General features: G+C 36.8%; 1 protein-coding gene across 2 annotated transcripts in view; it reads right to left on the minus strand.

Annotated features, from left to right (window-relative positions):
- GNPAT (glyceronephosphate O-acyltransferase) overlaps positions 1–22,530 on the minus strand; it is a 35,650-nt gene that overhangs the window by 8,884 nt on the left and 4,236 nt on the right. The window contains exons 2-11 of one of the 2 annotated variants that reach the window (XM_070733943.1): positions 18,609–18,797; positions 17,235–17,411; positions 13,344–13,473; positions 12,249–12,376; positions 11,867–11,942; positions 10,442–10,593; positions 8,103–8,233; positions 6,763–6,986; positions 4,777–5,022; positions 2,957–3,036 (exon numbers count right to left, since the gene is read on the minus strand). In XM_070733943.1, coding sequence (XP_070590044.1) covers positions 2,957–3,036; positions 4,777–5,022; positions 6,763–6,986; positions 8,103–8,233; positions 10,442–10,593; positions 11,867–11,942; positions 12,249–12,376; positions 13,344–13,473; positions 17,235–17,411; positions 18,609–18,797 — 1,533 coding nt within the window. Of the gene's footprint in view, positions 1–2,956; positions 3,037–4,776; positions 5,023–6,762; positions 6,987–8,102; positions 8,234–10,441; positions 10,594–11,866; positions 11,943–12,248; positions 12,377–13,343; positions 13,474–17,234; positions 17,412–18,608; positions 18,801–22,530 lie in introns of both variants that reach the window. The other variant, XM_070733942.1, reaches the window with a different exon arrangement.

A 22,530-nucleotide genomic window follows, 5' to 3' on the forward strand; every position in this document is an offset into this window, starting at 1 on the left:
GAAGATGATATTTGTTCCCTGCCCCCTCTTAATTTCTGTCTCAGCTCAGCTAAGGTATTGAACAATTTCCAAACAGGAAGTTACATGGGTACTTCATTTATATACAACCTCATTTTTATACTCAGATTACACATACTTTTTGAATAATTGTTACACCATGTATATATACAACTATATTCTAAAAGCACCTTAAAGACTAACCAAACCCTTCTGGACATGGTTCAATATATTTTTATGAATTGAACTACAGCATTATAAAACTCAGCAATGCAATCTGTGTTTCGTATGATATGAAGAATTTATATTTGTTTGTTTATTTGTTTTATCCAGGTTATCAACTATTCCAATCCCAACTGATTCTGAGCAATCTTCACAAATTGTATTGAACAGACAATCCATGTTGTAATAAAATAGCAAGAACATAAAATTATAAAAATAGCAATACTGTATATTGAAACAGCGAGGACTCTAATTTAATAATACAGAGATTAAATACAAAGACAAAGCTTTTCAATTAGAATGAATACGAACTATTTTCCAAAGTGGGATGACAAAAAAAAAAAAGACAAGACCCTAGAGGGAGAGAGAAAGGAAAAGTGAGATGGAGATGAACAGAAAGACTATGTGCACCTACTATGTGCCTGCTAACCAGAGATAGAAGACTTTCTGTAGCTATGAGCAAGATCTGTTTCAGAAAACTTGCTGGTAAATAGCCAGTTGCAAGTTCAGATATCAAACTACACATTCCAGCAGACCTCACCAGTGGAGTCACCACTAGCTAAGTACGGCTGCTGAGAGTTGTAGTGCAGCACAGGTTCTCAACTCTTGCTTAAAGGATAAATAATGTACATCTCTAAGAATCCTCCAAGTATTTTCTAGCTGCAAAGGTAGCTATGACTGTTTTATAGCCAATTATTTATGTAACCTTCAATCAGAGCTATTGCAACACAACATTCTTTTTTTCCCAGTTAATACTGATTGATGAATGATAACCCAGAATGCATCTGAGCTAATTGGAATGACCTGATCGTAGAGCAGAAATCAACACACATGCCCCATCCTTTCCAATACAATTTCAAGATAGTTGCTGAGGACTTTCTCTGAAGCTTTGAACGATTACAGATCATCAGTTCAGTAAACTATTGCTTATCTGAAACAAGTCCATTTTAATCCAAAGTCAATGAAACCAATGAAAGAAATTTCCTTTAATCAGTTGCAATTAATAATATTCACAATTTGGGTTTGGGTGTAGTAGTAGATTAACCTTTCAATTCCTCCACATTCTCATTGATACGCCTTCTGTGTCCATTGCAATTTAAACCACAAGTGGTCAAGCTTTTTTACATGTAATTTTTGCAGCCCCCCCAAGGCGGAAAGGCTTAGTTAGTAGCTTTTTTCTACTTGCTTTGGGCATGGGAGGGAGCTAAAAGAACAAACTAAACCTCGTGGAAGCTTAATCATCCTATTTTGTATGTTTGTTTTTCTAGAAATTGTGGAAAAATCATATAGCTGAAAATCAACAGTGTAACCAATGAATGCTCTGGAATCATGGTCATTATCATATCAATTGTTGTTTCATACACACACACACACACACACACACAAACTTCTAGAATTCTGGGTCTTCCATTGGGAGTTTTGCGTCTAACTGCTCTTTCAAAAAAGCACAAATAGTTTTTCCAGGGCAGGAAGACAAAGGATTTATCAAGAGTTTTCTGTATCAAAATTGGGGGGTGGGAAGGGGCCACAGAATTTGAAATGAACTTGAGCATTTTGGAACTGAACACTCTGTGCTGTCTTGAAATATTATACTGAGACAAGATGAACCTTCTTATTCCCATCATAAAGAATACTGTATTTTAAAATCAAAGCAAGATTGCTACATAGCTCCAGAATTTTATTCTTTGTGGCATTGACATTCCACACCACAAATCTAAAGTCAACAATAATTAATTAAATAATTTTCACTTATTGAACCAAGTGCCTTTTCAACCTGAAGAGGCAGAATAACTGAATTACACCACAATGTCCATAGCAAACATTTGTGACTCGGCTTATGCAAGAGTAAAATGAAGGACCCTTATGACCCAGTAACTGTTAAGGAAAAGTGATCAGAGGCAGTGTCCCCTCTAATTTTTTTGGGGGGTGGGCAGAAAAGTATAGTGTCTGAGCGGCAGTCCCTTCAGGACTGGGCGGCACAGAAATAATAAATAAATAAACAAAGAAAGAAAGAAAGAAAGAAACAAATAAAAAACCCACCCTGTTTTGCCTCAGAGAATTTCAAAATAAAATACTGTACTGTGTGTCTATAACAGTGAGCTCATCATAGGGCAACTCTATCAATATCAATATGCCACTTAAATAGTTGAGCTAGTTTCAAACTAGATTTTGATTTTCTTTCTCTCTTCCTTACTCCCATTCTTTTTCTTTCTCTTTTCCTTCCTCTCTTTTTTCTATCTGTTTCTCTCTCTTCCTCTCTCTCTCCTTCTCTCTCGGCTTCTGGGCAGGTTTGGAAAACTCTGAGTTGATGATGATTTTTAAGTGAGCGATTGCTCACTGCTCAGCTTAGAGGGAACTATGATCAGAGGTACCCCTGAGTTATTTGTATGGTGGCTGTGAATTGCAAAATGTTATCTTCAGAATGTTTTGAGTCTGAAATTTCATGAAATGAGTCCTATCTGCAAATTGCTTGTTCACTAGAAACTCATAGTGCTCTGGAAATGCTTTGAGGTTGAAATTCAGTATTTTTAAGTTTGTTTCAAGCTCAAAATACTCAAAATAGGGTTTTTGTTTATATTTTGTTTTTATAGAAAAGAATATCAAAAAGAAAGGTTTTTTTTAAAAAAACAAAACACCAAACCCACCCCATGCAAAAAAAACCTGTTCCTAATATTAATCTCAAATAAGTCATGGCAAATTCCCTCAAATATTAAGAACTCAAGACTTAACAGTTTACCTTCAGGGATATTCCAGGAAAGAAGATAAATTCTTCAGAAAAAACATCACGCCAGAATGAAAACTGGTTATAGACCTCCTCTGGAAAATATAATTTTTTTATCAGTAAGATCTTTCGTCAAATAATTTTGCTATTAAAAGATAAATGTCAAAGATACAATTTAATGTACACACACACACACACAGGAACCATTGCTTGATAAATGAAAATGTGCATATTGTGGACACAACTTGGAAATGCATTCCGAGACTTCTCTTGCACGAACCCACTGAAATGATTCAGAATTCCTGAGAAACAAGTTTGTTCCAATGACAAACAATGGAAATAACATTTCTAGCTATCTATTATCTCCAGCAAACAATTATTGCAGAATTGTGTTTTGATGAATAAAGCCTGGAATCATGGTTACAGCTGCACAGGAATTATTCCAATTGAATTTACAAGGCTTAGACGTACTTCAGCCCAGAGCCCCAATTAGTCAGGCTATGGGAAGAGTACATTGTGGACCAGAAGTGGGTTCTAAATCCCATTGCTACTGGTTTTTCCGTGCGCAACGCTTCTGTACACGCACAGAAGCATTCTGGGTGGTGGGCGGAGCATCCTGCTGCCAATGCTACTGGTTCACCAAAGTAGGCTGAACGGGGAGCAACCCACCGCCGATGTAAAACGTACCCAAGCTTCATATTAATGTGTGTGGGTAATGAATGCTAAGGCTTGCTTAAATGGTTTACCGCAGGTGTCTCCAACCTGGGCAACTTTAAGACCTGTGGACTTCAACTCCCAGAATTCCTCAGCCAGCAAAGCTGGCTGAGGAATTCTGGGAGTTGAAGTCCACAGGTCTTAAAGTTGCCCAGGTTGGAGACCCCTGGTTTACTGGACACAATTGATTTGATACCATTTATTCACTTGCAGAATAAAGAGAACAAAAAGATGACAGAAAAAAAAGACGATTGTGTCTCATTGTATGTCTCTCACTATTGGAATTAATACCACCGAAAAATTTATGTCCTCCTCTTCCTGCAAATCTCCCATCTGCTAGGGAGGTTTTTAAAGACCCACCAAAGAGGGGTGAGTTCCAACTTACCTCGCTTTCAATTCGCTTCCTCCCATGCTGCATGGGCATGCCTCGTGGGTGCATGCGCACTTTGTGCCGAAAAATAATAATAATTTTTTTTAAAGTCAAAAAACAAGATGGCGACTACATGCACAGTGACAGAAAATTAGCCTCTGCGCAAGCTCAAAAAGAAAAAATGAATGAAAAAATCTAAATAAATAAATTTTAAAAAGCCAAAAACAAGACGGTGGCCACATATAGAGTACTGGAATCTTGGCGTCTGCACATGCTCAGAAGGAAAAAAAATTCAAGAAATTTTTTTTTAAAAGGTGGCATCATCCATGGATCGGCACTGACCGAACCGGGTAGATGATGTCATTGTTACATCACCAGTGGGTCACTACCAGTTCGGGCAAACTGGTCCAAACTGGGAGTAACCCACCCCTGCCAACAAAGATGATCTAGTGTGAAAGACAAGATTTGCACAGAAAGTAACCAAGCTCAAATCTATTTACAAAGTGTTGTTTAGTTCATAGGCTTAAAAAAACTAGCCCAAGGAAGATTTCTATGTGAGAAAGCGTCTTTATAGCTATTCACAAAACATGCTTATCTATTCTCTGTATTATCTCCATGCTTTGAGTTCTTAGACCCAAGGACAGCAATAAAATTCAATGTTTGTCTACTTAGTGACTTATGCAACTCAGCAAAAGGGTTTATCGGTGGTTTAGAGGTCAGCTTTGAATTTATAATAGAGAAGTGGTATTACCTTTTCTGGAACTGTGTGTGATTTGCAATGCAATTGCTACGAGAGCTGGTCGCACAAAGTTATTAAGCAACTGATTCTTATAGGAGCCACATACGAGGGTGGACAAGGCTCGCCTAAACACAGGGTCCTCTGTAGTAACAAATCCCATTTCTTTGTCATTGAGGATCACTTCTCCATTGACCAAGCTGGCAAGGTTGGAATGCAGCGCCAAGGCGGATTTTACAGCTTTGCTGGCACAAAGATTATCTAACAACAACAGACAAATGCAAAGGAGTATGAGTACCTACAAAGATATGCTTTTAGCTTTCTGCTTTAGTATGAAAATAAATTGGTAGGAGGAGGTGTCTCACAATTAACGTATTTTCATAATGGTCAGTCTTGTGTTCAGAATGGATTGAGCCTTTCTGACAAGTTCTGGGGGGGGGGGGAATCTTTTTGGGAAAAAAATGTCCAAAAGAGCCATTGAAGGAGCTACTCTATTGTTATTAGCCTTAAAAAAAACCCTTCCTAAGCTTAACCAAATAATGAAGAAATAAAGAGGAAACAGCAGCCAAGACTTCTGGCTGAAGTTTTTCCCCCCCCTCAAGTTTCCAAACTTTGAAAATGAGGATTTATCCAAAACAAACATATTCTTTGCTCTTGCTGGCACGCTGGGGAATAAATTTTCAGTTCAAGTGGTTAATGTATAAGGAAGGTTTCGGGGTTTTTTTAAAAAAGAAAAGCTCCCCAGACTTTATATTAGTTGATACCAGAACATTTTGGAAGCAGATGAATCATCTCTTGTGAAATTTATGAAAGTGCAAGGAGGAAAATCAAAGGGAAATGTAGCAGGAAATCTCTAACAAATTCAGTCAAAACTGGAAAGAAGAACCACATTTTTGTACACGGGAGAAACATGTCAGAACTGGGAACATGCTCATCAAATAATAACAATTTCCCCCTTAACCACCCCAAACAACCAGCAAGCACAACAGTATTTCCTGCCCTCAGCAGCTAGCAAAAATATCTACAATATCATAGGGCAAACTAATGAAAAAGAACAAATAAAACCCCAAAAGAACTGCAGTTGAGCATCAGAAAAAACAAGAATTGAGGAAGATTTCTCCTCTTCCCCAAGTAATATTAATTCTGACTTTCAGAACCTTATTGTAATGACAAATTGAAATTGGCTTTTTGCGGGGTGGGGTGGGAGGATTTTGCTTAAATTTATTCTATTTTATTTTATTTATTCATTCATTTGTCCAATACACAATACATATGGAAGAGAATAGACATGAAGTAATATATATAAAGATAATATGTAAAAATAGAGGAGAAGATATATGCAAGGAAGAAAATAAATATGATATATGAGATAAAGGAAAGACAATTGGACAGGGGACGAAAGGCACACTAATTTGCCAGAACACTTAAAAAAAAGATTTATAAAACATTTTAAAAACTGATTTGTAATGTGTCTTCTACTTTTAAATTATAATATTTTTAAATTGGAAGTTCAAATAAGATCCTGAACAAGGGTTGGATAAATACATCAAATCTTATCTATATCTTGTCTCTAGGGCATAATACAATTTTGGTTAAAGTGCTAGATTAGAAACTAGAAAACCCTGAGTTCTAGTTCCCCCATAGGCACAAAAACTCTCTGGGTGACTTTAGGCCCGACCTTTTCTCTCAGGCCAATTTACCTCACAGAGTTGTGGGGAAAATAAGAGGAGGGTACATAATTAACACTGCCTCGAATTGTACTATATAAAGTACAATTACTACTACTACTACTATATAAAGATGGGATTTAAATCTACTAATTCTTTTAAAAAAAAACCACGTTCCTTATTCTCCGTGATAATCAGACAATTGGAAGAGTTTTAGCTTTCTAAAGAAATATTCTTCAGCAATAAATCTAGTTTTTGGCTAAGAAGCAAAGAATAATACAAACTATACTGCTTTTAGGAAAAAGGAAAAAAATGTACAAGTGTGCTTGCATACCGGGCCAGTCTAGGAATCCTCCAAATAGCTGAGTTAAATTTTTCAACCATAGTGTCTTTTCCACCAGAAGTTCAAAATCTATGGCTGGTAAATTCTGGAGCAAGATAGTACAAATCAACACCCATGGATTCAGAACCATGTTCTCTATTTGCAAGAGCTCTATTTGGTAGGCTACATCAGTGACAAATTTCTGTATTTCCTCGGATGGCTTCTGGGAAATGTGCCTATGAAGAAAACATACAATGAGCAAAGTACTGTACTTAGAATGTTTACCTTGCAATCCCTTTTCACATTTAATTCAAGCATAGAAGAGTCCTTGGGGTTTCTTTTTCTTTTTTTTCTTTTTGGCAAAGAATCTTTCAGCAGCTCTAAAGCAACTTATCTAAATCTGCACTTCTATTCAACTAGTTTTTCTCATCATTCCTATCACCCATTTCCTCCCACGTTGACTGTATGACTGTAACTTGTTGCTTATATCCTAAGATTTTAATTAATATTGCTTCTTCATTGCTTATTTGACCCCTATGACAATCATTAAGTGTCGTACCATATGATTATTGACAAATGTATATTTTATTTTATGTACGCTGAGAGCATAAGCCGCCCCAAGTCTGCGGAGAGGGGCGGCATACAAATCTAAATAAACATAAACATATGCACCAAGACAAATTCACACTTGGCCAATAAAATTCCATTCTATTCTATTCTTTTAATAAACAAAGCCTTTTCCAAGTTTCTATCACACACACACACACAAAACACCCCAGGGTGGGTTCCAACTTGCCTTGTTGCTGGTTCACTCCCTCCCATGCTACATGGGCACACCTTGTGGGCACGTATGTGCTTTGCACGCATGCACAAGCGCATTAACAACCCCCCACCAAAAAAAAGCTGGAAAAAAGATGGTGATTCACATGCACAATGCCAGAACTCAACTTTTGTGCATGCTCAGAAGGAAAAAAATAAAAGGTGGTGGCACCCACGTACTAGCACCGACTGATCCGGTTCAGCGGCATTATCATGATGTTACCAGTGGGTTGCTACCGGTTTGGGCAAAGTGGTCTGAACCAGGAGGAACCCAACCCTCATACACACACACACAAAACACACACACACCAGTTATCCAATGATTTCAAAACGCAACAAAACAGAGCTATCAGATCTGGTTACAGAAATCTGAACAATTACTAGAAGCAAATGAAGAGACAAGGGTTTCTCTGCACTGCCATTCAGTGGTTATTTTTGCAGATAATATAAGAGCTCTGTGAAAGTCAGATATCAAAGCCTTCCCCCCCCCCCCCTTACAAGCTGTTAAAAATACTCAACCATGAATCGTGTACCTTGGAACTAAATTAAACGGATATTTATTCATTCTTCCAGCTTCCAATGTTCTGAGTGATACAGGCTGCCCAAAATTAACATGTATGCTTCCAAAATCTTCATTCAGAATTTTTCTGGCTTTCAAGAGTCCCTGAGGAATAAAAATGAAATGAAAATAAAATTTGAAGGCCGACTGATTTTACGTAGCATCCAATTTCATAAATGTGACTCTGGACAATATACAATAAAAGGAAACAAACCCCATATCTTAAAATAACCATTAAAAAGCAAGAAAGTTTTTAAAAATCCACCCATAATAAAATCATATTGCCAATTCCCTGTTCCCAAGGGATCCTTAGGTCTGCTGAAAAAATGCATCCTAAGAGATATGCAGATATAAAATCTGTAATATAATTACGTCTGTAATGTAATACATATTTATTTGTACTATATACATAATGAAATGTAATATATATAATATATACATAATGATATGTAATATAGTCCTTGGAGCGGAGTGGCATACAAATCCAATAAATAAATAATAATAATGAATAACATAATAGATATACCATATTTTTCAGATCATAAGATACACCTTCCCCCCCCCTAAAAGAAGCTGAAAATTTGGGTGCATCTAGCTTTTCCGAAGCATTTTTTCCCAGCCTTAATGAGACACTAACAATATTCCCAGCTCTTCCTGGCTTGCAGGCTTTTTCATTGCTACTGTCTCTGAAGGTTTTTCCCAGGTTTTTCTTAAGTCTTTGCAGACTTTTTCATTACTACTGTCTCCTAAGAAGTTTTTTTCCAGCCCTAAGTCTTTGCAGGCTTTTTTACATTGCTACTCGCTTTGAATAAGGTTTTTTAAAGCCCTAACCAGGTGATAAAATAATGTGCTGAAGCTGACCAGACTAAGGACGCTAGCCAGATCAATACATGGTAGGTAAACTATTTTCCTATTTCTCCTCCCCCCCAAAACTAAGGTGTGTCTTATATACTCCCAAAATATGGTAGATATAATACATTTATTATTCATCTTCTCATAATTTCTGCAGTACACGTAATCCTTGACTTGCAACTTTTTTCATTTATGACCATTCAAAGTTACAATGGTGACTTATGACCATTTTTCACATTTATGACCACTACAACATTCCTATGGTCACATGATCAAAATTTGGGCACTTGGCAACTGACATGCATTTATGAGAGTTACACTATTCCAGGGTTATATGATCACGACTGACCTTCCCAGCCAGCTTCCAATAAGTAAAGTCAACAAGGGAAACCAGATTCGCTTAATGGTCACATGATCCATTTAGCTGCAGCGATTTGTTTAACAATTGTGGTTGAAAAAAGGTCATAACCTGAGGCACAACTCACTTAACAACTTTCCTGCTTAGCAACAGAAATTGTGGGCTCAATTGTGGTAGTAAGTCAAGAATTATCTATATCGCTTATGAAATTTGTACAGCCTTACGATTCTTACCTCTTTTATCCTTGCAAAAAGTCTCAGGTATAATGCTATTGTTTTTATTATTTTACAGAAGTAAAGTTGAAGTGGCCCATGAAGAAGGATGGTACCCTAAATAGCAATAGCATTTAGACTTATATACCGCTTCACAGTGCTTTATAGCTGTCTCTAAGCGGTTTACAGAAAGTAAACAGCATATTGCCCCCAACAATCTGGGTCCTCATTTTACGGACCTTGGAAGGATGGAAGGCTGAGTCAACCTTGAGCTGCCAAACTGCTGGCAGCTGGTGATCAGGAGAAGTAGCTTGCAGTACTGCACTCTAACCACTGCACCACCGAGGCTCTAAAGCAGTGGCTCTCAACCTTTCTAATGCCAGTTTTGAATATTGTTCAGTTTCATAATTGTATCTACTTGAAATAAACCAGTATTAGTTGGGGGAAAGATCAAAAGCAACATGAGAAAATATTATTTTACTGAAAGAGTAGTAGATCCTTGGAACAAACTTCCAGCAGACGTGGTAGATAAATCCACAATAACTGAATTTAAACATGCCTGGGATAAACATGTATCCTAAGATAAAATACAGAAAATAGTATAAGGGCAGACTAGATGGACCATGAGGTCTTTTTCTGCCGTCAGACTTCTATGTTTCTATGATAAACTATGGTTTAAAATTGGCTGCTATTAATATAAATTTTTAATTTCCTCTTGTGGCCACATTGAACAAAGGAAAGGGAAAGTGTGATGACACCTAAACTCACTCCGGTTTATTTTATTTTCATAATGCTTATTTAGAGTTTAGTATTATAATCACCCTAGACCATAGGAAGTGGCAAGACAGTATCCAACATTTCCCCTACAAGTATGCCAATTTGATTCCTTACCGATGTAGACTCTTTTGGTTTAGGGACTCCCAAAAGTTCGTAGGCATAAAGAAATTCTTCCAACACCCTCTCATAACTGATACTGATTGGGACAAGATAGATATCAAAAACCTCCCTTTTAAGAAAAGGATCCATCACAATATTGAGAAGACCTGTAGATATAAAGAACATCTTTTTAAAAACAAAAACAAAAAACCTTTTAAAAAGAAATCTAAATTAATACCTAACCTTCGTGTACGAATTCAACCCTAGATTTTAATGGTGTGCAAAAGATTCTGCATATGAACCATTTCAAGTGTAGAACAGGAGGTTCTTAATGGTCCACGTCCAGAGAAGGTTTATTTAAAAAACACAGATCCAAAATATATGTGTTTGATTCAGGCACAGAAATGGAATATACACGTTGGACGAGGTGTTGCAAAACAGATAAAACAGCAAGTGTAGGAGAGAGAGAAATGTAGGAGAGAGGTTAAAACAAGGTAAGGGGAAAGGAAGAAGTGAGAAGAGCCAGGGGGAGCTATCACCAACTGAATATCTGGGGCAGGAAAAATATAGTTCCCAACTAAAAGGAAATAAGGCAAAAGAAACCTGGGAAGATTAAGGCAGATAGTTGGCAGTTGCCCTATGCGATGGGACCTTGGACAACAAAGGTGATTAACATGGAAATACTGGAGCACATAACACCAGACATGTCACTGGAAGGCAAAATCTTTCGTTTCAGGCACATGTGTGCCTTTCACAAATAAAGTTAGGTTCTCCCAAAGTTTACAAGCCAAAGTTACTAAAAGAAAAGCAGTCTAAAGTTTCAGAAATTTGAAAATTAAATGTTCTTTAGCATCTCACTTGTCACTATACTCATTATTGTAAGGGTCCATTGCTTATAATGCCAATTGCCTCCCTTGAAGCAAGGAGAGATTGCAATTTACTTCCATGAAATGGAAGGAATATGCATATATTCTGGCCCTATAATCTTGTAGAATCTTCCAGCCTCCAAGAAGCTCTAGATTGGCGGTTCTCAACCTGGGGGTCAGCACCCCTTTGGGTGTCGAACGACCGTTTCAGAGGGGTCCCCTAAGACCATGGGAAAAGACAAATTTCCCATGGTGTTAGGAACTAAAGCTTCTATTCTGGCTCCTTGGAACATATTTTTACAATCCGACCAATCAGGTGTTTACAGTGGGGGTGTCCCTCTGACCTTCCTGCCAATCAGCTTAAAGCTCTGTTGGGAGAATTGGTGCTAGACATATGGTTGGGGGTCACCACAGCATGAGGACCTGTATTAAGGGGCCGCAGCATTAGATAGGTTGAGAACCACTGTTCTAGTTTCTCCTATCAGATTAATATAAATTTAAGTGTTCACAGACCCATTGTACTAAAAATAAATCATCTGTGCCTACAGCAGCTGTAACTTTTTGACCAACATACCAAACTTTGGAGACAATGTCTTTGCAGTACGGCTTCTAGTACCTTCAAGGTAAAACTCAACAGGGGCATGTCCATTCTTGAGAAGAGAGAGAAAGAGAGAGCGGGAGAAAGAGAGAAGTCAACAATTAGCAAAACAAGTAAGACATATACATTTTTCAGAGAAGCAAGCCATAAAATTGGCGGTGGGGGGACGGGGGACAACCTAAAACAGCAATAATCATAAAATTTAAAAGAAGAAAACATGTAACTCTGATTTTCAAAATCTAAAATTAACAGGAATCCCTTGTTCCTCTGGGCAGAAATATATTTACATCATGCGGATGAAGTATCTACCATTAACAAAAACCAACGAAACATTGCCAGCTATTTTAAAGTTATTCACCTTTAAAATACACTTGACGTATTCAGCAAACACTGCCCAATAAAGCTTGTTTCCACCAAATGTACGTCGCATAAAAAAGGCACCTGATTTTCGAAGCAGCTCACCGACTATTTTCATTCCAAGGAAATCTAGCAAACGCACAGCAGACAGATGAAAGAAGTCAATCATTGTCAATCTTTCAAGAAAGTCCAGTTAAGTGCTGGCTCTAATTTTACTGTAAAATTACATTAATAGAATCTTGCCAACAAGGAAATCCTATATGAAATTCACTTGTTAGATCTTAGTACAGTTTCTTGGATACTTTTCATGTCTTAATTAGACATATACATAAGATACAGCATGGCTAATAAAAATCCCATTTTTATATCCATTATAATCCCCCCTCTTTTTTCTTATTTGTCTCACTGTTCAATTGATTTTTGAATTACATGTCATGACTTTGAACGTGGGTAATGGCTGTTGACCTAACTAACATTTCTGCCTTGAAAAGCTGGCTATCAAACCCTGCTTAGTTAATAGCTTCTGCTTTTTCAATTGATTACAAAAGTCTGAACTTCCATTAAATGTTTCTAAATCAAAATTAGCTTCAATTCAGATTTGCATTAAAAAGCTAAAATGTAGGTATATGGAGCATGCTAAACATTTTAACATAGGTACAGTATTACAATTTATATATCTTTACAAACAACTCAAAAAGTGATTGATGAGCCTGGGATTCTATATCTATTTGTGGCATTGTATGGTCATTTTCATCTCAGGTTTATTAAATTTGTTAAATTTTATAAGGTCATGTATATTAGAAGTTCTTTAAGTTCTAAGTAATTTCTGAATATAGATTACTTTCAGTCATAACTTTGAATTACCTAAAACAAGTTACACACTTTTATATGATTGGAACAGGGGAGGGCTGTGAATTCAACCTTTTTGGATGTTTTTTTTGCCCAGAGGTATAATAATTTACAACAAACACACATAGATCATACATAAAGAAGAAATACTTCAATCCAGTTTTATAACAATCAAATCAAGCTAGCTTCAACTAACATAAAATTCTGGGAACCAAATATTTTTTAAAAAAAACGTTAAAGTGTTTACCTATTCCTGCTGCAATGACAGGCAAAGCCAAATCATAGCTATATGACACATAGGATAGTAAGAGAAAATCCATGTAGCTTCGATGGCTGGGCAACAGGACAACGGGATGTTCTTGGATTGCCTGTTGTAACTAACAGGACACAACATGTTATTTATTACTATAATGATTAAGAGAGATTGTGAATGACTTTGTTTAAAAAGGCAATGTTTTATCAAAACACATACAACAACTATGCCATTTGTTTTCTACAAGCTAAAATGCTAATTTTATGAAGAGATGCACATTTTGCCTTGAAATCCATGAGCTACTGCAACACTCTACCATTAATGATGGCCACAGATTATATTTCTTGTAGTTCACTTGCAACTTTCCCTTTAACCTAACATTTATTCTGGAAGACTAGACTTCGGAAGGCATATTTATTTATGTCATTTATTTATTTATTGGCCACCCATCTTAGCACAGAGCAACCAACCACTATATAGGAAACAAATGTGCAAATAGGTGCCTGAAAAAAATGGGATTTAGTCCTGTACTTTGGCAGGATAAACAACTGTGGAGTGTTTATAACTCACAACTCTTTTTTCGCATATTTTACTGCTAACAATTCCTTCGATTGGATTTTAAAAAATTTTTGCTTTCATCCCAAACCACCATGCAACATATTTTGCGTTAAGTAATTCCCAATAATTTCTATCTGGAAAAAAACTGGATGGCCATAGTCCAATGCTTTTAGATTTTAGATTATAAACTAGGAAACAAAATCAAGTTCTGGCTATGTCCTGAATAAAATGCATCTATATGTCTGTAAAAGATTTGCTGTTCTAGAGCCAGCTATTTTATTTGATGTTTTTTTTACCAATTTCTCTGAGTATATTTTTCATACTCAATATATCTATTTCTTAAAATCAAGGAGCTACAAGACACTTGTTGGTAATGATCTGAGTACTAACTTGGGTAATTTCTTTGCTTATATTAGTTGTGAAAATCACACTATGGACATTTAACCACTAAATGTGGTCACCTGGTAAGAAAATACAGGGAATCAGGAGGAGACCTTCTGTGGGATGATGGGTAGCTCCAAAATGGTATGGATGAATGGATGGCTAGATGATTGATAGATGGATGGATGGATGGATGGATGATAGATGGATGGTAGGCAGGCAGGCAGGCAGGCAGGCAGACAGATAGACTTAAGCATCCCCATACGTTCTCAGCATAAGCAAAGCAAAGTTTGTCTCTCATCACTCAATATGGAACATTGGGATTTACACACATTTAGCCTTCCTCAGCCTGGTGTCTTCCAGGTGTGGTTGGCTCAGAATTCAAAAAAACTGCACAGTCAAGAGTATCTACAAATACTTTTAATATATAATAAAAATGGTCTACTCTGATCATTTTTCAGTTCGGTAGCACCTTATCAGACTAACAAAATTTATGGAAAGAGAAGATTTATAAGTTAGGCCACACTTCATCAGACTCATGAAGAGGTTATGCTGATGGAGGATGTACAATGGAATGAGGTAGGCCAAAGGAAAGGGAACACGGGATGAGACACACAAGTACCTTATCAATTAACAATTGTAATATGTTACAATCCAATCTATTAGTTAACCTTATTTGGGAATGACTTTATGTCAGTTTTACCTATGAAAATCACAATTTCAAGCCAAATCTTTGATTACAGTGATGGTTACAAATCTGTCCCTTATTTCTTCTTCAAATATTCTTGTGAAAATATGAATATGAGCCAATATGAAATATGAAAACCAGTTTCAACTTTGAAAACCAGTTGTCAAACTTATTTTGACAAAAAAAAACCAAGACCAGGTAAATAAATAGCCTTGGAAAAGGATCCATTTGGCAAAACACAATGGTTTCCATCTTCAAACTCAATATCATCTATTCGTTTATTCTCCACATGCAAATACTCACACCCTCTCCAGAAAATTTTGTGATGGATGTGGGGAGGCAATAAGAAGTTGAGAAATAAGGCAGTTCTATTACAGACATAAACCTACAGCACTCCAAAATTAAGCCCTCTTGCATAACCCCCCCCCCTTGCTTTATAGATCTACTCCAATTGCAACCAAGTTTTGTAATACTGTTAAGAATAAATCCTCATCACATATTTCTAATTATGAATTTGCTTAATTCTAGGTTTATCTTTTGATAAGCTAGGTGTGGTTAAATAGAACAGACACACCTGATCATTTTCTTACTAGTACACCTGATACTATGACAAACCAATTTACCCACATAGTGCTGAAAACTAATTTATTTTAGAAAACAGCAAACATAAAGCAAAAAACAAACAGAAAATGAAATCAGTTTCAACATATGACTTAAGAAAACAAATAAACTTTCCTATTAAAAAATTGACTGTTAGAGGAAACCCTCCTAAAGCGTCAATTTTTACGTTAAAACACATTTCCATATAATATTAGCATCGCTTGTCATATAGCTTATGATGAAAACTTGGCATAATTACATACTTCCAGAATAGATCTATCCATTTGTAATGTGACAGAATCTTCTACAGGCTCTTAGATGGTAACTACTCTCCCTAACTCCATCCCACCTTTATAGTTGTCTTAAAGCCAATTCTTGCTTTTTAAAAGGTTTTTTCCACCTTAGAATACTTATTGTTTTGCTGTTGCTTGGCATATAGAGAAAAAGCAATATCATACAAGAAAAAATTGTTTGCATAATTGTTACTTTTTCTTCACCCACTATACCTATTCCTATATGCCCCACGGAGTAATCTACGGTACCTCAATGTTAAGCACAATTTTGATACTACTAATATATCTAGCTAATATATATCTAAAAATTACAGCTTTTCAAAAAAGGATTGAGTCACATAATTGGTTACTGAGATTTTCTCCCATTCAGCTAATTTTGTACCAGCTGGGTAAACCTTCTGAGTATTACCAACTAGTTGTACAACACTGAGCAAACAAAGGCCTATCTCCCAGAAACTATTGTTCTTGGCTGTGGGAGTCTGGTTTGTTTATACTTTTAGACTTTCCCTGTTTGGGATAAATAAATCCTTTTTAAGAATCATCTCTCCTTAGGCATTTGTTATGGGCAGAGACTACACTGCACTAAAACGGAAATGTGCTGGAGAAAAAAGGAAATCAGTGTTTCACCTCAACTATCATTTCGAAAGGTAGGAAAAGAAATAGCTTGATTTCTAGTGATTTACACCATTTACATCATCTACACCATTTCCTGACACCACAAATAAGTGGTTTACCACTTCTTTCTTGATTTTTTTTTTATTTTCTTTTTTGACTACTTGGTCTCACCTAAAGCCCTAAAAAAAATCCCATCAAAGTCCTCATCCTTCAATGCTAAGTCTACTTAACTTTCTAGACCAAAGCTAGCTAGGCCTCACTTGTAGCTGAGCAATGGTAAAAGAGAGCTAATCAAAATAGGGCCTTAATCTATGTGCGGCATGTTTAAGAACAGCAGGAAATGATGGGGATTTGGGGATTTTACTAATGATAAGTTACTACTTTTGATGCCTTTACAGTTGCCAGTAGCGAGACATACATTTTAAAGCAATAACAGACTCTTGGAATCATTTTGCTGTTTACTTCCAATCCCATATTAAGAACTGCGTATACATTTTGCAAAAATTAATATTTATTTATTGTTGCATATGGACATGTGCAGTCACATTTCTTTTAGTTTCTTGTTCTGCATCTTGGTATAATGATTCACAACAAGTGACAATTTTCAGAGAAGAGTGCGTTAATGGGATAACAAATGCACAGCCCAAGGAATTTGGAAAGCTTACTGTAACTAGCGACTCTTGCATTAATTCACCCTGAATGCATGTGCATAAAACGCTATTTTATCCAGAAGTGTTCGTGCATACTTACTTTTTGCATGCCATCTTCATTTACGTACACGCTCTTGAAAAGGCATTTAAAGATTTTGCTCAGAGTGAAAGCAAAAAACCGAATAGCTCCCATATGCATGCCATGTCCCATCTCATCCAGAATTTCTACTGCCTCTTCTTGTATAATATCAAGGGATTCACCAGTCTCTTTTGATAGCTAAGCACAGAAATCAAGAGCTTTGTTAATAAAGACACCCCTCAAATATTTTGAATTTATGGACTTAATGAACCAGAGCAAAACTTTTGAAACCTAAACTTCTGCCCCGCGGAAGCCCACCAAATGTCTGTTAAAACCCATAAAAAGGACATCAGAAATAACAGCGCTTTCGGCTCATTTTCCCAACAACTAGTACAGGACAAATAGATACATAATCACCATAAGAGGCAGCCATTAATAAGCTTAACTTTCATTATAGGTAGTCCTTGACTTACAACAGTTTGTTTAATAAATTGTTTGAAGTTATAACGGCACTGAAAAAAATACTTGTGACCATTTTTCACACTTATGGCCATTGTAGCATCCCCCATGGTCAAGTGATTTCCAAATATGCTTGACAACTGACTCATATTTATGATGGTTGCAATATCTGGGGGTCCATATTTTGCAAACTCATGACAAACAAAATCAATGGAGTAGCCAGATTAATTTAACAATTGCTACTAATTTAACAACTGGAGCGATCCAAGAAAGCATCGTAAAATGTGGAAGGGGGGGGGTCACCCACTTAACAAATTTCTCATTTAGCAACATAAGTTCTGGGCTCAGTTGTGTTCATAAGTCAAGGACTTGCCTGTCATTGATTAAACAGTAAGACCTTTTTAATGCATTTATTTATGAATGTATAAGCTGCTTAAGATAACTCTCAATAGAGTTTAAAAGCTACAGTTTATGCAAAAATAACTATAAAATTCAATCATATATAAGAAATATTATATATAATTGCAGTAAGTTGCTAGCATTTGGGTCGGAACAGCTGTATGGATGGATGTATCCCACTCAAGAAAAGAATTGGGACTAGTCTCATTAGACATTACCAAGACATTAGAACTATACCTCCTTAAGTGTTATATCTCTAAACAACTTTTAACAAAATTAATAAATTACAATCAGCACAAATCAAACAAATCTCCCTGATTTGGAAATACTGTATGTCTTTAAGCAGCTTCTAAACTATAATGAAAAAGCATATTTATTTCATGGAAGAGTTCTATCACAAATCTTGAAGAGAGAAGAAGAAACTAGGGAGCCAGGATAATTAGGATATTGGTGGGTAACAAAGTTACTGGTCAAATCATTATAACAGCAGCTGACAAATAAACAACTGAAAGGGGAGCAGATAAAAGGTTGACACACCTGCCTGATGACATACTGAACCTGTTCAGACTGTAGAACAATACTTTTAATGGCACTTGGCTTGCAGGGAGAAAGTTCTTTATAAACAACAGGAGTATAACATTTCATTGCATATCGGAGGTCACTAGACTGCCGTCGCTCTTCCAAAATATCTTCAAATTCATATTTTTTCTTTGATGTGAGATTTTTCTGCTGGGAATAATACAAATGGAGAATTAGACACTGGCCATATTAGCGCACAATTTTAAGTAAAACACTCTAGGGTTATTACACTTCAACTACACTTGCAGTCACACCAGCGGGCAACCAAATAAAGCAGAGAGAAATAAATATTATGTTCTGTTTTGTTTTGTTTCCTTCCTTGGTGAGTCTGTGTTGATAGCCTGGACAACTGCTGTAGTTTCCTTGGCATCATTTTTGGAAGCAGTTTGATCCCTGCCTTCTTCCTAGGATTGAGAGAGCGTATGAACCCCCAATAGCATTTATATCAGTGGTTCTCAACCTGGGTGTCAGGCCCCTTTGGGGGGGGGGGGGTCGAATGACCGTTTTACAGAGGTATCCTAAGACCATGGGGAAAGACAAATTTCCCATGCTGTTAGGAACTAAAGCTTCTATTCTGGCACCTTGGAATATATTTTTACAATCTGACCAATGAGGTGTTTACAGTGGGGGTGTCCCTCTGACCTTCCTGCCAATCATCTTAAAACTCTGTTGGGAGAATTGGCGCTAGACTTATGGTTGGGGGGTCACCACAACATGAGGAACTGTATTAAGGGGTCGCAGCATAAGAAAGGTTGAGAACCACTGATTTAGACTTATATACCACATCATGATGCTTTTAGCCCTCTCTAAACACTTTACAGAATCAGCCTATTGTCCCCAACAATCTGGGTCCTCATTTTACCCACCTTGGAAGGATGGAAAAATGAGTCAACCTTGAGTCGGTGGTGAGATTTGAACTGCTGAACTACAGCTAGCAGTTAGCTGAAGTAGCCTGCAGTGCTGCACTGTAACCACTGCACCACCCCGTTCTTTGTGCCTACAGAGGGACTAAAACACAGGGTGTCTTGGCTTCTACCCTGTTACCTCAAACCATTACACCAACTGGCCCTTGTGTTCTAAAACAGAGTTGCAATTTATTGTAGGCTCCCCAGAAATCAGGATCTGAAAACCAATCTATAAACTTGAGTTTACTGAATTACCCTATACTCAAGAAGACAAGCAAACAGAAAGAAACCAAATTTTCAGCCATTTGGGCACATCAAATAAGTCCTAGCAACCACAACAGATTTATTCCCAGGTAGGTATGGCAGCTTTAATGATGTCGTGATAAATGTAATGTAATACTTTTGTAATATTTGCTGTCAATTTGTAAAATGGAATCAGCCCCCACAAATAAGCCACAAGGGATTATTACTGGCATCTAGAAAACATATCCCACTGATACTGCCATGTCTTCCTTCCTTCATCTGAAGCTACAACATTAAACCTGGCTAGTTCTACTTGCATTCTACTCCCACATTGGAAGAATTCCAACTTCAAAAGTTCTTAGACTGCTAAAATCCTAATAATAATGTGAGCCCAGAAGAAGTGGAAAACACTTCTGGAGAACACTAACATACTCAGAGAGTCATGGGAGGTGGGGAGATTACACGATCTGACACAAATTACACTCTGAACCAAATATTCCTGGGATTGTAAACTTATCTGTAATAATTGTACTTACTGATAGTAGGTAGCATTGAACTTAATGGAACTTATGCATGTATTTACGTACGTAGAATTGTGCATAGAAGATTGCATTAGCAGAATGTAGATACAATAGCAGAGTTCCTTAAAGATCTTAGAAACATAGAAACATAGAAGACTGACGGCAGAAAAGGACCTCATAGTCTATCTAGTCTGCCCTTATACTATTTCCTGTATTTTATCTTAGGATGGATATATGTTTATCCCAGGCATGTTTAAATTCAGTTACTGTGGATTTACCAACCACGTCTGCTGGAAGTTTGTTCCAAGGATCTACTACTCTTTCAGTAAAATAATATTTTCTCACGTTGCTTCTGATCTTTCCCCCAACTAACCTCAGATTGTGTCCCCTTGTTCTTGTGTTCACTTTCCTATTAAAAACACTTTCCTCCTTTAACCCTTTAACATATTTAAATGTTTCAATCATGTCCCCCCTTTTCCTTCATGTTCCCCATTATTATAAAATCTTGTCCACCATTATTATAAAATCTTAAAATATGAACCAAGATGATAAAAGAGTGAGAAAGTGGATTCAGAAATGATTACCCAATTTTACTGGGATTTATTTAATGTATCTGTATCAAACAATCTCAGCCTCCTAAATTGGTTAACAAAGAGATGGCACACACCCTCAGATTTACAATATAATCTGACATGACACATGAAAGAACTCAATTTAGAGATTAGTTTCTGAAGGTAAGAAAGAATGGTGAGATAATGTTTGGCGTTTACATAAACTTCAGGGTTTCTATTATTTTTGCTTTTGAAAGCCCGTCAGGCTCCAAACAAAAAAAATCAAAGAATCATCTTACTGTACTGCCTTTAGAGTTGTCCTCGACATATGACCAAATTTACAATGTACCCCAACAATGGGACTTACAACCTGGTTTTGAGGTTACAACATCATCCCTCTTTCCCACCCCCTACCCCCAGTCACTTGACTACATTTTGGGTGCTGGGCAATCAGCTCACCTTTACAGCCTATGGTGACATTATTATGATTTACAACATTTTTGCTGGGAATCAGCATTTTTTCTGGTTACTGGCGACCAGAAATGCTATGGAGTAGGTTTTCTGGAAACCAATTCTATAGCATTTAACAACCACGGTGTTTGCTTTATGACAGCCATAAAAAGCTCACAAAATCAGGTCTGGTTGCATGGTGAGCTGCTCTGCAATCATCACAAATTAAGACCATAATTGTGGGCTTAATTACACCCATAATTCAGAGGACTACCTCTATGTCTAACAGATTTTAACCTTTTTTCAATAAAAATAATCCCAAAGCTGGACTGAATATAACAAACTGATGTACCAGATTGATTCTGGGCATCACAGAGTTTAATGGCACATCGCACAATAAAACATAGCTTTAACTGACCATTGGAAAGAACGGGGCATCTATTAAATTGCAACATTCAAATATCTGGGGTTGACATAACATGCTTCATTTGTGCTATTTTGTAACTGGCTCTTTTAATCTGTTGTTCAGACCTTTTTTCTGCAACTTTGGTAACAGAACACAAAAGATATGGAAAGTATCTTTGTTCAAACTATGACATTCCCAGTTTCAAATACCACAGACAGAAAGGGTGAGAAAGAACTGCTGCCCAAAACTTTGAAGAGACAATCTTAATCAGAATAGACAGCAAGATGATGTAATACTGTGACTCCATATAAAAAAGTCTTGATAACTTCCTTAGATTACATTTTCCCACAAATGAGATGCATAATCTGCATTTGTCACTGTACTGATCTGCCCACAGAAAATTTAGTTTTGTATTAGTGAATACCCAAAGGGATGCATGGTTCTGTTTCCTTCAGTGGCATTATTGAAATCTTCCTGTTCTTTTACAAGAAATCGGGAAGGTGTAATACAAGTAGTCCTACAACAGTTCATTTAGTGACCGTTCAAAGTTACAACAGTGATGGAGTTAAAGACAAGGCATTGCAGGATGCTAAGATGTCTGACTGCCTTCACATTGTTTATCGCTTTTTTATACAATTTTCCAAGCAGCAAAAGATAGAAGAAAGTAATAGCATTTTTACTGGTGAATTCTTCCTGCCAATCCTTAAGAACATCCTGTTGATGCAACCTAGATGAGATCACATACCAGCCAGGGATATTATCATAAATCACCCTGGCTATGTGAACTGGGTAAGATCATGTAGG

This window comes from Erythrolamprus reginae, chromosome 1, assembly GCF_031021105.1.
Source record: "Erythrolamprus reginae isolate rEryReg1 chromosome 1, rEryReg1.hap1, whole genome shotgun sequence".
In the NCBI taxonomy this organism is placed as follows: Eukaryota; Metazoa; Chordata; class Lepidosauria; order Squamata; family Dipsadidae; genus Erythrolamprus; species Erythrolamprus reginae.